Here is a 16987-nt window from a genome sequence, read left to right as displayed (position 1 = left end):
CTTCTGGCTCCCCACTTCCCCACCAAGCAGGGGTTTCTCAAAGGGTAGTACAAGGATTATTTACAAAACAACTACCTCTATAAAGGACTATAAAGATTTCCCCCCAGTAAGGGTGGGAAATGGCAGAGGAGGATGAGAAAAAATTTAGTAAGCATTCTTTGCTTTTACAAAAGAACACTGAAATTAAAAATGAGGGTTTAAGCTCTAGCTCCACTGATTAGTGAATTCAAGCAAATTCTGTTATCTCAGGGTCTGACTTAAACTAAAAAACAAAACAAAACATGAAGCATATCTCAAACAGGTTCAAATAGGATCAAAGAGGAACATACAAGAAATTACTTAGAAAATTAGAAAACTTTTAAGTAGAAGTTATCTTCTCAGAAATGTTGATACTCAAATACTGAAAAAAATCAAGTAAGATACACTTTTGGAAATTTCATTTATTTCCCCTACCACACTAACTTCCCTTTTGTCTTCATCTCATTTTGGAAAGATTCTCAGGTGCTCCCCTTGGAGAATGTACTACTGAATGACACACTACTCCATTCTATAGTTTTCTGAAAAGATCCCCCCAAATCTCTAAATAAAATACCACCAAATTATATAATTGAAAATGTTAGTGCTCTTCCCTGAAAACCAAATTATCTTCTAGAATTAAACCAGAGTCCAATAAATATATAACTATTATAAGTAAAACAAACACTATTGTATCCTGAACAGTATGGCCATCTGCAAAAGTAGTTTCTCACTAAATATACTGGAATTTCCTCAATTTTAGATTTACTACACTGTACTTGTTCATGTTCAATAAATAGTTCAAGCTAGACACTATGCTAGACAAAAACAATAAGCAGCAGGACTTTTTGAGACTTAATTTTATAGCAGTTTTAGGTTCACAACAAAATGAAAGTAGAGAGATCTCTCATATACTCCCTGACCCCACACATGAATAGCTTCCTGCATTATCAACATCGCTCACTAGAATGCTATATTTGTTACAAAGGATGAACCTTGACACATCAGAATCACCCAAGCCCATAGTTTACCTTAGGGGTTCACTCCTGGTGCTGCATATTCTTTGGGTTTGGACACATGAATAACACATATCCATCATTAGAATATCATACAGAGTATTTTCACCACCCCCAAAATCCTCTGTGCTTTGCCTATTCATCCCTTCCACCCTGTGGCAACCACTGATCTTTTTACTAGTCTCCAGAATTTTGCCTTTTCCAAATGTCATATAGTTGGAATCATACAGTATGCAGCCTTTCTAGATGGGCCTCTTACACTTAGTAACATGCATTTAAGCTTCTTGTGTGTCTTTTCATGACTTGATGGCTCATTTCTTTTTAGTGCTGAATAATATTCCATTGTTTAGATGTATCACAGTTTATGTATCCATTCACCTACTAAAGGACATCTTGGTTGTTTTTGTTTGGACTTAAGTTTTCAATTCCTTGGGTAAATACCAAGCAGCATGATTGCTGAATCCTATGGTAAGAGTATGTAAGAAGCGACCAAATTATCTTCCAAAGTAGCTATGCCACTTTACATTCCCAATAAATGAGAGTTCATATTGCTCTACCTCCCTCCCAGAATTTGGTGTCAGTGTTCCAGAATTTGACCTTTGCAATAGGTATGTAGTATTGTCTCACTGTTTTAATTTGTATTTGCCTGATGACTTATGATGTAAAAGCACCATTTCACATGCTTCTTTACCATCTGTACATCTTTGCTGAGGTGTCTATAAAGGTCTTTGGCCCATTTCTAAATCTGGTTGTTTTCTTCTTATTGAGTTCTAAGAGTTCTTTGTTTATTTTGGACAATAGTCCTTCATCAGATATTATTAAATATTGCAAATATTTTCTCCCCATCTTATCTTTTTTTTATATAGATTTTATTTATTTATTTGGCAGAGAGAGAGACAGCAAGAGAGGGAACACAAGCAGGGGGAGTGGGAGATGGAGGAGCAGGCCCCCCACCGAGCAGGGAGCCCAATACAGGGCTCAATCGCAGGACCCCGGAGACCATGACCCACGCCGAAGGCAGTCACTTACCTGACTAAGTCATCCAGGCGCCCCTCCAATCTTGTCTTTCAACTAAGGTTTCTGAGTTATTTAGAACGCTTACTACGTGCCAGATAATCATTCAAAGCACTCATCTACACTTTATAACAACTGTATAAAGTACTATTATTATCTCCATTTTCCAGAGGAGAAAAATAACTTGATCACAGAGCTAGAAAATAATGGAACCAAGATACAAAACCAGGAGCTCTGGCTCCAGTGCTCTTAAACCTACACGGAATACCAAGCACTACACTGAAATAATCTAAAAGAACTCAGGGTCAGGTGATATAGATGGGCACATTAACAAGCAATTCTAATACAGAATATGGTAAGCAGTACCATAGGGTAACCAAGAGGGCTAAAAATATGAAGTCCAAGTTTTCAGATATTACCAGTTGAAACTAATTCTATATAAATTAGTAATTCCCATTGTAAAATCAAGACCCCCAACTCAGCCTGAGAAAGATTAACATGTTTTACAAGGGTTTGTCATCTTTCCATTCAATTAACCAGGTATCTATCTATCTGCTAGGTTTCATTACTTTTCTAGTTAAGAACGATAGCCTTCCTATCAATCTTTTTCTTCCCAAGACAATTCCAAATCAGGTTAGACATCAGAATTAGCATAAATTAGTTTTCACCATACTTGCTAAAAAATATATATAAGAGAAACAGAGATGTCTTAAACATTTAATATAATTTTAAAGTATGTAAAATGGGTAACTAAATCTGGACTGAGTATTGTTTAAGAAAAGCTTCTCCTTAATAACTAGAAAAGAACTACTTTCAATTAGCATATCAAAACTACTAGTCTCCAATGCCAAGACTTCTGCTTGTAACATGATTAACAGCAGTCTCTGTTTTACCTATACCCACTTATAAATCGCCACCTGGGAATAGCCAACCCATTCAGGTGGCCAGGTGGCCCTGCTACTTGAGTTTCCCTCCTTATTCTCCTTTCAACTAAAGACAAGATTATATTACTCTTCCTCATTAAACCTCATCCTCAAGCCCTTGTTGTTTCTGGTATGAGTTAAGAGCCCACACTGGTGGTGAGGTATGAAGGAGCAGGGCAGGCAGTACAGAGGGGGAAGAAGAAAAAAATAAATGCAAAATGACAGAGCCTCCTCCTTTCTTACACATCGTATCATTCTTCACACAGAGTTCCTAACCATTTTCTTCCAGTGGCCCTGTCCTAATACTTAAGCCAATGCCTTGTCTCAAGAAATCTGGTGAGTTGCCACCTATTAAGATGTTTTTTGTCCTCTGAAACGCAATGGAAGTCCTACATAGCTTCTTTCCCTACAGTAAAAACAACATAGTATAATGGAAGAAGTGCATATTCTAAAATAAGGTAAGTGTCTGTATGAATCTCACTTGTGAGGCTATTTAGTTTAAGACCCTGTCTTCTCATCTATAAAACAGATAACTACCTCATAAAGTAACCTGGTACCCAAAACACACTATAGCAAGCAGTAAAGACTTCCTTTCAATTTTCCATTTTGGGTCTCATATATATATATATATAATAAGGGCGGGGGAGATCTCAGGATCAGCACCTCAAACCCTTAAAGTACAGGCTTTCAAACTTTCTGACCACAAACCACAGTAAGAAATACATTTTTCGGGGCGCCTGGGTGGCTCAGTCGTTAAGCGTCTGCCTTTGACTCGGGTCATGGTCCCAGGGTCCTGGGATCGAGCCCCGCATCCGGCTCCCTGCTCAGCGGGAAGCCTGCTTTTCCCTCTGCCACTCCCCCTGCTTGTGTTCCCTCTCCTGCTGTCTCTTTCTCTGTCAAATAAATAAATAAAATCTTTTAAAAAAATACATTTTTCATTGTGATCCAGTACATATATACATATAATCACACACATAACTGAAGTTTCACAAAATACTACCCTTACTATGTATGATCACTCTAATATTTTCTATTATCTTTCTTCTCTCTGCTCCCCCTCTAACCCCTTTCCCTCCATGCCCTCCTCCCTAATCACTGAAAGAATCTAAAAGAATCTCAGTCTTGTCATCATACCACCCTACTGGAGCCCCAGAAAGCCAGATTCTTTCCAGGATGCAAAGCCCAGCAGGTAGAAAAAGAGGGACCCTGGAAGAAGGAAATTCTGATAGGTGCTGAGGAGAGTCTGTCTTTCTTCTGGTCCAAAAAAGAATACGGTATCCATTTTCTCTCAGAGACAGTATTATTGCTGGGGGGCAAAGTTGTACTGCTGGAATAAAGAACACTGGAGGTAAAAAAAAAAAAAAAAAAAAGTCTGCGAACTTACCCAACATATATGACAATGATCCTATAAGAAAATTCTTCCTAGGTTCCAAAGTTTTTAAAACATAAAATAGTTCTATGTCGGGAAGAGGGGTGCTATTTATACCATGTCTTCTGTTCGAGGCCGCTAAACCACTGCCTCTGGGTCAAATCCAGCCTGCAGCCACCAAACAATAGTTTTTACATTTTTAAATTGTTGAAAAAAAGTCAAAAGAATATTTTATGGCACATGAAAAGTACATAAAATTCAAATTCCAGTATCTATAAAGTTTTATTAGAACACAGTCACACTAATTCATTTATGTACTGTTTATAATGCTTTTGTGTTAAAACTGGCAGAGCTGATACTTGCAAAAGAGATTGCCTAAAATATTTACTATCTGGTCCTCTACAAAAAAACTTTGTGAACTCCTTAGTATTTGAAAGCATTCAACATTCATTCACAAATATTGGTTAAACACCTTTTATGTGTCAGATGCTGGGGAAACTACAGTGAGTAAGTCAGATATGGTTCCCAACTCGTAAGTATTCACAGAAGGCAAGTGAAAACAAAAGCTCCTAGGAATAAAAAGCATTTGGTTTGTTGTAGGAACCAATATGGCAAAAGATGAGACTGGAGAAAGGCTATATCAAGCAATGCCTTTAAGGTCACTGTAAGGGTCAGACATTCTTCTAATATTTTACTGTATATTCAGTTGTTTATAGAATTAACCCCTTTTTCACAATGTAGAGATAAATGTCTACTGATGAAGAATCACAAAGTCTGAATTAGAACTATTATTACAGTTCACCTGAACCTAGCATTCTACTGCTCTCCTTAAAAAAAAATCACTGCATTGATTAAAAATATATGGAATAATAATTCAAAGTTTAAAAAGTTTTGAGTGAATATGTGAATGGGCTTGTGTTTATGTATGTAGCCTTTGATCCTCACTGTACTTTTGTCAGGTAGATATTATAAACTCCACTTTACAGATGAAGAAATTAAGGTTATGGAATTTTCCCAAGTTCAAATGGTTTATCACACCATGGTTAAAAAAAAAAAGGCCCAACACCCAAGTTTTCTCCCTACAGAATGTCTGCTCTTTCTACTATACCAGTCCAAGAGCTGCATAATTAATTACTTTCACTGAATTTGAGATGAAGCACTTTCTTACCACTATTTGTTGGTTTTTGAGAAAATCATTCTTTCTAACCAACAGCTACATTTATTTTTTTTAAGATGTTGTATTCAAAGTTTTCAGGTACACAATAAGCCTATCCATTTCTTTTTAAGAAATAATAAGTTAGATAAATATGGGGTGACTAAGAAAATCTGAGGGAAGACTGGTTAAGTGTAGGCAAGCTTTAGAATACTGAGAATGTTCAAAGCTAGAAGGGGTCTTGGAGAGTCTCTCTAGTTTAGGTTGATGTAACAGCCTCCTCCTCTCACCTCTTCACTCCTACATACCTCCAATATATTCTCCAGATAGCTGCCCAAGTGATTTTAACATATAACCCAGATTTAGCTCCTCCTTAAAACTCTTTGCTTTCCCACTGCCCTTTGGATTTTATTCTAACTCCTTCCCACATTAGATCAAAGCCCTGCATGATCTGGTCCCTGTCTATCTCTCCAGTCCCAGGTCTGCATTCACTTCTTCAAGCAGGCAGGCATTTATTGAGCTTCTACTTTGTGCCAGAAACTGCTATCCCCAGAGGATACTGGGATAAAGGTGACACACCCCTCTTAGAGCTTACACTCCCATAGTGGAAAGTGCACACAATAAATAGGTAGATAAGCTAAGTAACTAGAGATTTGTGGTATGGATGTGAAGCCAATAGCTATCCTGCGAGTACCCTGTGAGTTTGCTTCTGTCAGAACTCATATGACGATCTGTAATTATTTTATTCACTTGGCTACTGACTTTAAGACTGTAAGCTCCATAAGCGCATAATCATATCTGTCTTGTTCACTGCTGCATCCCAAGCACTTAGCAGTGTCTAGCATGTAGTTCAACATTTGTTAATAAATGAATACTTATTTCATCCTCTGTAATTTAAAGATGAGTAAAGTGAGGTCTTAGTGATTGCCGAGGTCAAAGAAGAGTAAATAGCAAAGTAGGATTCTGAATGAGACTCTTAAGTTTTAGTCCAAGACATTATTATATCACATTTAAAATACTGATCACAAAACTTGAATGATTATGTTTTCAAAGCTTTTAGCTGTTAACCAAAAACAGACCTGAGAATCTTTCAAGACTTTACTTTTACATGAACAATTTATTTTTATTTTTTTAAAGATTTTATTTATTTATTTGACAGAGAGAAACACAGCGAGAGAGGGAACACAAGCAGGGGGAGTGGGAGAGGGAGGAGCAGGCTCCCCACTGAGTAAGGAGCCCCATGCAGGACTCGACCCCAGGACCCTGGGATCATGACCTGACCCGAAGGCAGACGCTTAACAACTGAGCCACCCAGGCGCCCCTACATGAAAAATTTCAAAACACTTAAGTTTTAAGTGAAATTGTCTAAGAAAACATTTTAAATTCCAATAAATAGAAATGAAAATTTACTCCAATGTTTCCTTTTAATGCATGCTACAACAATGAGACCTTAAAGAACTCTGTAAAAAAAAAAAAAAAAGAAATCTTATCTGAATGTTCTAGATATTTCCTGGCTCCTTTTTGGCACTCTATATTGATATTTTCTTTGGCTAAATCATTTAGTCAGAATATTATTTCACATAAACTGATACGTAATTTACCAGCAAATTTAAAAATATCTCCCAAGAACTGAATCTATATTTTTAAATGTTTTATACACTACATTCTTAATAACGAGACTTAAAGATAGGTTACAAATGAGTATGTGTATGCAATATCTACTATGAACCAGCTACTGTGTTATATGGCATATTACTTCATTAAATACATCTTGGTTTACAAATCTAAAAAATTAATCTAAGAGTTTTAGAAACTTGCCAAGATCTCATAATTTACCCATGCCCCCTCCTCTTAAAATAATGCTTTGGAAGAAGCTTGATATATCACGTATAATCATAAAGAAGTGAAGATCGTGTATAAAGATGAGAAGATCATGTATAATCATAAAAATGTGAAGGCCAACAGATTTTTCCTAATAAAGGTTTCTTTCTGTAAAATATATATTGTAAAGTTACTAGTCATAAGTAGGAAAGCTCCTTCTTCAAAGTTTTATATATGGATAGGCTTACTTTTATTACAATATGTAAAGATGGTTCATTTTTTTAAATGTTTTAAAAAGCAACCACTCCCTAATGGGAACGTCTAATAATTATCTGATTGCTTTACATTTATTTCCTTCAGCAAATTCGAGAATAAAATGATGCCCAATGTGACTATAGCTACTAAGAAAATAGTCAACCAAAGAAAAAAGTGCTTATATCTAGTCCAAAAGAACGGTATTGAAAAGGTTTAGGATTCAGACATGAATAACATCTACCAAGTCAAAAAAGTTTCTAAATCTACTTCTATACAACAGTATAATTAATTTACTGTGAGGAAAATGCCTTATGTAGATTTCAGAGAACGTAATCTGGATGGCCAGTATGAGCAATAATTGCGATTACTGTAATCTGACCATTATTTAAACACAAACAACATAATGAGCCACAAGTGCTCAGAATTCTTTAACTTCACAATGAAGTCATATTCATCATAGTGTCTCTGCCCTCATAAAAGAATACTACATGTGCTCATCTTTTCTATGTACTCTTATTTTTCCAAATCTGTGTCTTTATTTTCATTCATGCTTATAGCCTACATCTATATCTGTCTGTAGAATTTTAGTTATGAAAATGCTTCCTATTTTCTTCTGGTTTGATATTTCTTTACCAATTTTATTTAGTAGTGCTACCATCCTACTTTAATCTTCAAACTGCTCTTCTATCCTATATTCTACATATATATACATTTGGGACATCCACCAATATCTGCATCTCTCTTAGTTTTAATTACTTTTCCTCTGATTTAACTCCCTCAAATGAGATTGTTTTACTTCTTCAAGCAATTATAAACATCTTCTCATCACATAAACCTCTTCCCCAGATTTAGTCAAAATTCCTTCATCTCCACTTGCCTTCCATCCATGGTCAAGTTTACTGGCGAATGCTCTCTGTGTTCCTGGATCCTATTTTGTGCCTTTTCTTTATTAAGATGAAAATCCCTCTCAACCACTGCCAAGACATTTTTTCCCCTATTATTAGGATCTATGTCCTCCAGCAAGCCTTTCCTAAATCATGAAAAATCTGAACTCTTCAAAATTACAATCTAATTTTCTTTAGCACCTTTGTGTATACTTAATTTATCCACAGAATCCAGAAGAGAGAAGAGCTCAGCCAGGGCAGGTCCATGTTCTTTTAGGACCAGGTTTCCTTGTATTCTGTACCTAAGTACACATTCTCTATTATAGATTAAATAATGAGCACATTTTTCAGTACACGTATTTTTCACTGCACAGGTTTACTTTGCAGCTTCCATCTCAGAGAACTGGGTAGAGAGAATAAGGGATTGCTGAACTAGGCCACTATTTCTTAGGAGTTTAGAACCCATCAGTTGATCACTGAATTAATTAATGGATCACAATAAAAAATTCTTTTAGTGAAACAGCATATAAAAATAAAAGTCTTACACACAGTAAGAGTTCACAAAACTTCTATTTCTGATATATATACATATTTATGTATATGGGAACTGAGTTATGATGCAATGTGTATTTCTTACTATGGGTTACGATCAAAAACGCTGAAAGCCACAGAACTTAAAGATCCCTAAAATGCCTTCTAAACCTGTGTGATTCAGGTTATATTAAAAGATTTAATCTAAGGATCAGAAACACAGCATTTAAAAAAAAATGAACAGAACTTAAGGATACACTAAACTCTAACCTTAAGATTATAAAATCAAAAAGCTTTTAGAGGAGAAAAAAAGTTCAGAAATAATCTAATCCAAGTTTATTGCTTTAATACATAAAAGAAAAACCCACAGTCCAGAAATGAAAAAAATTCGCTTCATTCATTCACTAAACAATTCCTCAGCCCCTATTGTGTGCCAGGTTCTATGACTGGGTCTGTAGATGAAGAGAAGATGTCTTCTAAGAGCTCATAGTCTAACATGTACACAGGTAAATAAACATTTGCAGTAATTACTAGAATCAAGGTCATTTAGAAGAATAGAAAGCAACTAACTCAATCTGGGTTGGGTGGCAGAAAAACTGTTTCTAAAAAGGTGATACTTCTCAGTCTTAAAAATAAGGAGTGAGCCACGTAAAGGAGGAAGAACTAACCTATACAAAGGTACCATATTGATATACAATAAAGGACAACACATTAAAAAAACTGCAAGTCAGGTTTGTATAGCTGGAATATAGGACTCACACTAAGGAGAAGCCCAGCAGAATACCTAGTATTTATGTGATATTTAATCTTCAAAGCACTCTCTGAGGTAGTCACTATTAATATCCCCATTTTATAGATGATAAAACTGAAGCACAAAAGGTGAAGTGATTTGCCCAAGGTTAAACCATGAAGCCAGGATGTAAACCAGGGAAGTCTAACTCCAGAGCCCATCTTCTTAGCCACTATACCAAGAGGTTAGAGAACACCAGCAGGAACCAAATGATAAAGCACCATTCTAAGGACATGCCTTTCTAAGACTTTAGATTTTATGCTCTAAAGGTGACTCACAGTGAAATGTTTAAAGCAGAAGTGACATGTTTAGATTTATTTTTTAATGAGGTCAATCTGGAAGTCATAATGTGGACAGACTGGAAGAGGAAGTAGTGTCAGGGACCTAGTCTTAACTAGAAAAGTACTGTAATAATTCAGGTAAGAAAAATGATAGATGAGCTGGACAGTGGCAGTGATGACACCAGAACCAAAGTCTACTGACCACTGTGATCACATTCTTGTCCAGTATCCGTAAGAACCTCCAAATTTTTTCCTTTAAGTCCCCCATTCTAACAGTTTTTAAAAATCCAACCTCAGAAACAATGCATTCCCTTTAGACCCTTCGTTAAACAAAATGTGACTACTAGATGCATTTGGGTATATGAAAGTGACTAACAGAAATCCAGTTGGAGGACAGAAAGTCAATTGCTATCTATTTTCTTACCTTCTTGACTTCTCCTTCTTCTTTCTCTATACATTATTCCTGGAACTTTCATGTTCAGTAGTCAATTTGAAATCAGTGTTCTGCCTAGATGTGACTATTATAACCTAACAAAATTAAATCTACCACAGAGGAAGTCTGATATGGTCCCAGCTGTGTGGCAATAAATATATTCCCTGGTCTGGTCAAATTTTGGCTTAAACAGAGATGACGAATGAATAATAACAAAAGATAGACTTTTTGAAAACAGCAAAGAGTTCAAGAAAACTAGAATATTAAAAAGGGAGTAAGAGTGGGGTGCCTGGGTGGCTCAGTGGGTTAAGTGATAGAGTCTTGATTTCGGCTCAGGTCATGAGATGGAGCCCAGTGTTGGGCGCCACATAAGATTCTCTTTCTCCCCTCCCTCTGCCCCTCCCCGCATCAAAAAAAAGTTGGGGGGGGGGGTAGTGCAAGAGCAATCTACAGTTGAAGCCATTTGATTCCAAAAGAATAACGCTACTCCTAAGTGTATGTGTGGTATTCCAGAAACCAACAAATGAAAGAACAATGGAAAAGACTATCTGGTCAATTCTCAAACGTTCTAAATTGAATCTGTTTTCATTTAAACCATGTGTGAGCCCTCTTGAGCTACCTCTGATGCTAAGCAACAAGTGGGTTCCACAAGCAAGCTACAATACAGGGAAGTACAAAAGGAAAAAAGAATAAACAAAGAAGGCATAAAGTGGAAAGGGAAACATAATTAAAGGCAATGGAAGAAATTATAAGTTATAGAATATGGAATAAAAAGTGAAAGAGTACTAGTGACTCTAGTATCATTCACTGCTAACCTTACCTAACTTACTATCTAAGAGGAACCATGCAGGTCATGCAGGTTAAGTGGCAACATAAGAGAGCATGAAAAGACAAATATAACCACAGATTTTTGAGACACAGAAGATGAGAAATAAGAGTACACTACTTAACAAAAGTAAAAGAGCAACAAAATAGTTTTAGAATCTAAAGAACTTTAGAGATTATTAAAATCTCATTTGGTTTAGTTATGCTTTATTTCTCATGAAACAGTAGAACCCAAAAGGTGAAGATGTCAGTAGTACCAGAGATGTGTATGTATGGAGAGGTGTGTTACAAAGACAGTATGAGGCTGATTTGCATACTTTCTGTGGGAGTGATTTCAGAATTTTTCCTTTCAATGGTGTAATGCTACTTACACTTTTTCACTTTAATTCTTATCCTGGCTGAGTTCACTTCCTTAAAACCAGAGTTCAAAACAAGGTAAGCACTTATTAATTATGGTCAAATTTTAACCTTAAAAAGGACAAGGGTCTGTGATAGATCACAGAGTATTAATTAGTATAGCCTAAACGAGTCTAATGATAACCAAAAACCAGCCAATGATTCTCCAGAAAATTATGTAATTAGGAAATCACTTTAAAACTTTCTTCAAATTAAAAATTATCTAAAAGAAAAGAAAAAGAAATAATATCCTTTTAAAAAACCTGATTTTATACTTTGAAACCTTTCAGGGACATGTAAGAGTGCACATAGTTCTTCCACATGAAACTTAGAAAACTTTCCTGCACCACGTTAATCTGTCTCTCCCTTTTCTCTCTCTCACACACACAACCCTGCTGCCACCACACAGTCCAGACAATGATTTTAATAAGGATAAAGGGAAATGTCCTTAAAGATGATTATCATAGCAAAGAGACTACTGGATCAAAAGCAAATATAATTAAACCTGATACTTTGACCAATTATTCATCCTATTCAGGAATATACAGTCTTCATGGGCTCTCCATCATAGCAAAGCAATGGGTTTGGAGAGTTTATTCATAACTCAGCAAAACATTTTTATTAAAGTACAATAAGATGAAATAACGTGTACACCTACAGTCTGTTTTTCTAATATAATCATTCGAATTTTAAAAGATAATGAAAAGATGAAAGCTCTCAATACAAAGTCACCTGAAGATCAATAGCATATCCTTGTAAAATTTGGATGACTGACTGTGGGAGTGGGAAGCAGGACCTTTTTACTAATATACTAATACTTTTAAAAATGAAGAGTTTAAAATAAGGCCTCTCAACCTCAACACTATTGACCTTTTGAGCCAGATAACTCTTTACTGTGTAAGGCTGTCCTGTGCATTACGGGATGATTAGCAGCAGCCATACCGTCCTCCAGAGTTGTGAAAACCAAAAATGTTCCCTGGGGGAGAGGTGCAGGGCAAGGAGCAAAAGACTTTTTTCTTATAAATAGAAAAAAATTCAACAAGAATTGGTGGGGGAGAAGTTTGATGTTCCAATATATTGTATTTGAAATTGCTCACGGACTACATTTAAGAAATTCCTGGGGGGAGAGGTGCAGGGGCAGGGAGCAAAAGACTTTTTTCTTATAAACAGAAAAAAATTCAACAAGAATTGGTGGGGGAGAAGTTTGATGTTCCAATATATTGTATTTGAATTTGCTCCGGACTACATTTAAGAAATTCTGCCTGTAGAAAACAAAGCATTTAATAACTATCACTTATTAGCCAAAGTTCAACCGAGTCCCAGAAGATTCACTGCACTGCCAATTCTCCCTCCAACCGCACATATACTCAATAACAGAAACATACACAGGAGCACATGAACACGCACACGCACACGCACACACACACACACACACCACTATTGCCTAGCTGAAGTAAAGGAAATGCACATAATTACTTTATTTCCATTTCTTATTTCATCAAATATATGGACCAAACTGCTCCAGTTCCCACAGAAATCCAAACAAATTCTCAACTTATTCAGTGCAACTCAAATACCACAATAGCTGCATCATTCTAGGTAGGATAAACCTAAGTACTAGAGCAAGTATCAAACTCACAGTTTAACAAATGGTGAAGAAAGATACAAATTAGCCACAGTGCTTTAAAAACAAACAAAAATAATCTAAGAAATACATTTGTGTTTTGAAACAAAATTTGAGGAAGGATAAGAAGAATGAAAAAATTCAAATACAAAAGAAATCTGTAGGCATTTGAGGATGAGGGCAAAACTCAAAAATGTTTCCCCTGGAATTACATTAAGAAATTACATACTTGGCCATATCCTACAGGAATAGTCTGCAAAAAGAGTCTCCAGTATACATACCATGGGATGGAAACTGAAAAATCAAAGTCTGCAAAATACTAAAGAAAACAGTAAACATCCATCCTAAAAACCTGAAATACAACAGCTCTTTACTACCATTTTTCATTCGCTTAAAAAAAAAGAAATCAAATATCCAGGAACAAAAACTGACAACTTGAGAAATTTTTAAATTCTCATAAAAATAGCCATGCTCATGCTTCCAGCATGCCAGATTACATATTACATAGAAAAATCAATTAGGAAAAGAAATATAATAATCTTTTAGAGTGCATTTGATTCATAACAAAAGCCTTTTAAAAAATCAGATACTTTAAGTACTAAAAATCTTCATACATAAATATGGATTAAAGTCTTTAAGATGATTTCAATTATCTTCAATAGAATTATATTTTAGTTCAACTAGGATTTGAAAAAAAAACTATGCAACAATATTTATTATCAGTTTTATGTAATTCTGCGTGCTACATATGTATATGCTCTATAGCAAGAAAATTACTGTATTTCAAAATTTTAGCCATTAATCTCCCGGCCCACGGAAAATAATCCTACAAAAAACTAATGCTCGATTCTCTTTACTTCTAAACCAAGCAGAGGAAGCTGTAAGATCTGTAGCGACAGCCTGCTTTTCCAGAAGTAATACCTTGAGACTGCTCAAGAATAACCTCCTTCACCAATTAGTGTGACTCAGGTGGGTTTGGGAGGGAATAATGTCCACAATTCCTTGGTCAGTAGCCATGATGCCCCTCCTCCTCAAGGGCAGGAGATCAGAGAAAGGGATATGAAAAGAGGAGTTCACCAACCAGAACATACAGGAACACAGGAGAGAGAGTACTACCGGAAAAATAAAAACTACACAGTTAAGTCATGTCACAAAAGCAAGAGGTTTAATGTTATCAAGGTATTCATTCATTTCACAGACACCATTGTTTATCTTCCTCCCCAAACCGTGCACAAAAAGAACTGTCAGCATGCCTTAAGCATGTTCCTTCTTCCATTTAAACAGACATGATTCTTTGGTTAATCTCTGGCAATGATCGCCATTTCACAACACATTTAGCCCACCCGGAACTGATCAATACCACCACAGACATAAGACTAGACTTTATCCATTTATTAACCACAAGGAAATGTACCATTCAGCAAAATTCTATACATTACAAAAGATTCTATTAAAAGAGGGGGTTGGGAGGATGGACACACACACACACACATACACCACAGAGGTACACAAAGAAAAGACTAACACCCTCTAATTTCCCTGTAGCAAACAAGATAAAGACATGGCCATGAAACCTGTCAATTCGTTCCCCCCCCCCCCATAATTCTCTCTCTCAACCTAGTAATTGAATATTTAATTTTATGATAAACAGACCCATTGCGACTTTAAAATTGTTTCATCTATCATACTAACTCTCCTGTTATGTACCTTTGCACACCTTTGAGCTAGGTTGTATTCATTTACAGAATTTCAAATACAAAAGACTAGACAGTTTTCCAACCACTGGTTGCAAGCATAGAACGTTCTCACAAAAATCAAAATTTCCAATATAAAAGGACCAAATTATTCTTCCAACGTTGGGCCAAAACCTATTTTATGACTATAATGTATTTGACAGTATGAACAATCTCAAATGGCTGCTCTAAACCAAAAACAATGCTTCAATACAACGCGTTTAAAATAAGTATTCCGTAGGTAAGCAAAATCTATGCCAGAAAAGAGCACATAAATGGTGGTTGAAAGCCAGCACATTACAAACACACAGCGGCATACCTCTTCTGCACTGGGTTATTGTTAATACTCCAACAACAACAACTACAACTATTTTTAACACTGCTGGACAGTAAAGTTGAAGAAAACGTAAGGGGAGACCCAGATGAAATTGCTTATATGATGCATTGTTTCTCACGGTCAAAATTAAGTAATAACTGGCTAGGTCTCTGTCGTGATAGTCACTGGTGAAGCACTAATTAAAAGACGATTAAAATAAAACACCCTAATTTTGGAGAATGCTACACTAAATGACATTTTGGAAAACGCCTTTCGGGTCTCAAACCTTTGTACAGATTGTCACTTGTGGTATTTGTGGCTTAACTGCAACCCGACCAGCGCTGTCATCCACAAACCATGACTTTCTCCCTTCCACAACCGAGCAGTCACTCTTATCAGTTCGCCAACCTAACTCAAAACGAGAAAAATTCATGGAGATTTCCAGATCACAATCAGACCTGGGGGGTCGCGGCCGAGGGGCTCCGGGTCGGGGAAAACGTCCCCCGGCTCCACTGGAGCTCGCCGACCCAACAACAACCGCGGCCGCCAGCAGCAGCGGCGGCTGCAGCAGCGGCAAGCAGCAGCCCCGCCGCGCCGCTCTCCATGCACCTACCTGAAGAACAAGAGATAAGAAAGACGGCAAACGCCAACTTTGCAGCAGCTCCCATTTTCCCGAGGCGCCGGGGAATCCGTAGGAAGTTCTCGCTAGATATCCAGTTCCCTGGGTCTTCCTCGGAGACAAACCTCCTGGTGTAAAATCAACCGTCATAAAACATATTCGGAAGCCCCGACCAAAAAAACGTTCACGGGGTTAAGAAAAAGAAAAAAAAGGGGGGGGGGGGCGGAAAGAGAGCACAACAATTAAAAAAAAAAAAAAAAAGGCACCACGGGGGAAAAACCGCCACACACACGCACAACACACAAAACCAAACAACGAAAAGCCAACAACAACAAAAGCGGGTTTAAATCACTGTCAAAATCACTGTCAGCTCCGCTCGCCTCTCGGGTCTCTCGGAACAAAACGCCAGGCTGAGGCGACGAGGAGGCGGCGGCGGTGGCGTCCGCTGCCGCCCGGACAGTCCGGGAACCGAGCTGGGTCCGACGTCCGGACCGACCTTCAACCCGGACACCCAAAGTCCACGGACCAGTGGCGGCTGAGCTCGGGGCCGTGCCGGCCGAGGCAGCTGTGGCGCAGGGAAGGAGCAGCGGGCGGCGGCGGCGGCAGCGGTGCGAGCGGCGGCCAAGTTCTGGTCCAGGCTCTGGCTCCGGCTCCGGGCTCCGGGCTCGGCCGCGTTTTCGGTCCCCTGGCCTCCGCCGGCCCCGCCCCCCAGACTTCCGGTTCCGGCCCGAAGCTGGAAGCCAGGCACCGCGGAGAAACGCTCCGCCGCGGCGGCGCGGCGGCGGCGGCGGCGGCGGCGGCGGCGGCGGCGGCGGCGGCAGCGGCGGCCGGGCGCAGCGCGCGTGCCGGGCCGGGAGCGCGAGGAGCTTGCCGGGGAAGTGAGGCGGGAGCGGGGGAGGGGTGAGTGCGAGGGCGGGGCCGGCTGGAGGGCGAGGAGGCGGGGCGGACGGAGGCTCGTTACCGCGAGGCCTCGGCGTCCGGCCTGCTTG

At 38.2% G+C, this 16987-nt stretch overlaps 1 protein-coding gene across 1 annotated transcript in view; it reads right to left on the bottom strand.

Annotated features, from left to right (window-relative positions):
• The window catches only part of ACVR2A (activin A receptor type 2A), an 80226-nt gene extending 63470 nt beyond the window's left edge, over positions 1–16756 (bottom strand). The window contains exon 1 of the mRNA XM_045868907.3: positions 15993–16756. Coding sequence (XP_045724863.1) covers positions 15993–16047 — 55 coding nt within the window. The 5' untranslated portion in view covers positions 16048–16756. The remainder of the gene's footprint in view (positions 1–15992) is intronic.
• Positions 16757–16987: the final 231 nt, after the last annotated feature.

Source organism: Mirounga angustirostris, unplaced genomic scaffold (genome assembly GCF_029215605.1).
Source record: "Mirounga angustirostris isolate CCGP_5_RB_7025 unplaced genomic scaffold, mMirAng1.0.hap1 SCAF_3, whole genome shotgun sequence".
NCBI classification, from domain to species: Eukaryota; Metazoa; Chordata; class Mammalia; order Carnivora; family Phocidae; genus Mirounga; species Mirounga angustirostris.
Note: the sequence above shows the minus strand (reverse complement) of the source record. Positions and strands in the feature narration are given on the sequence as shown.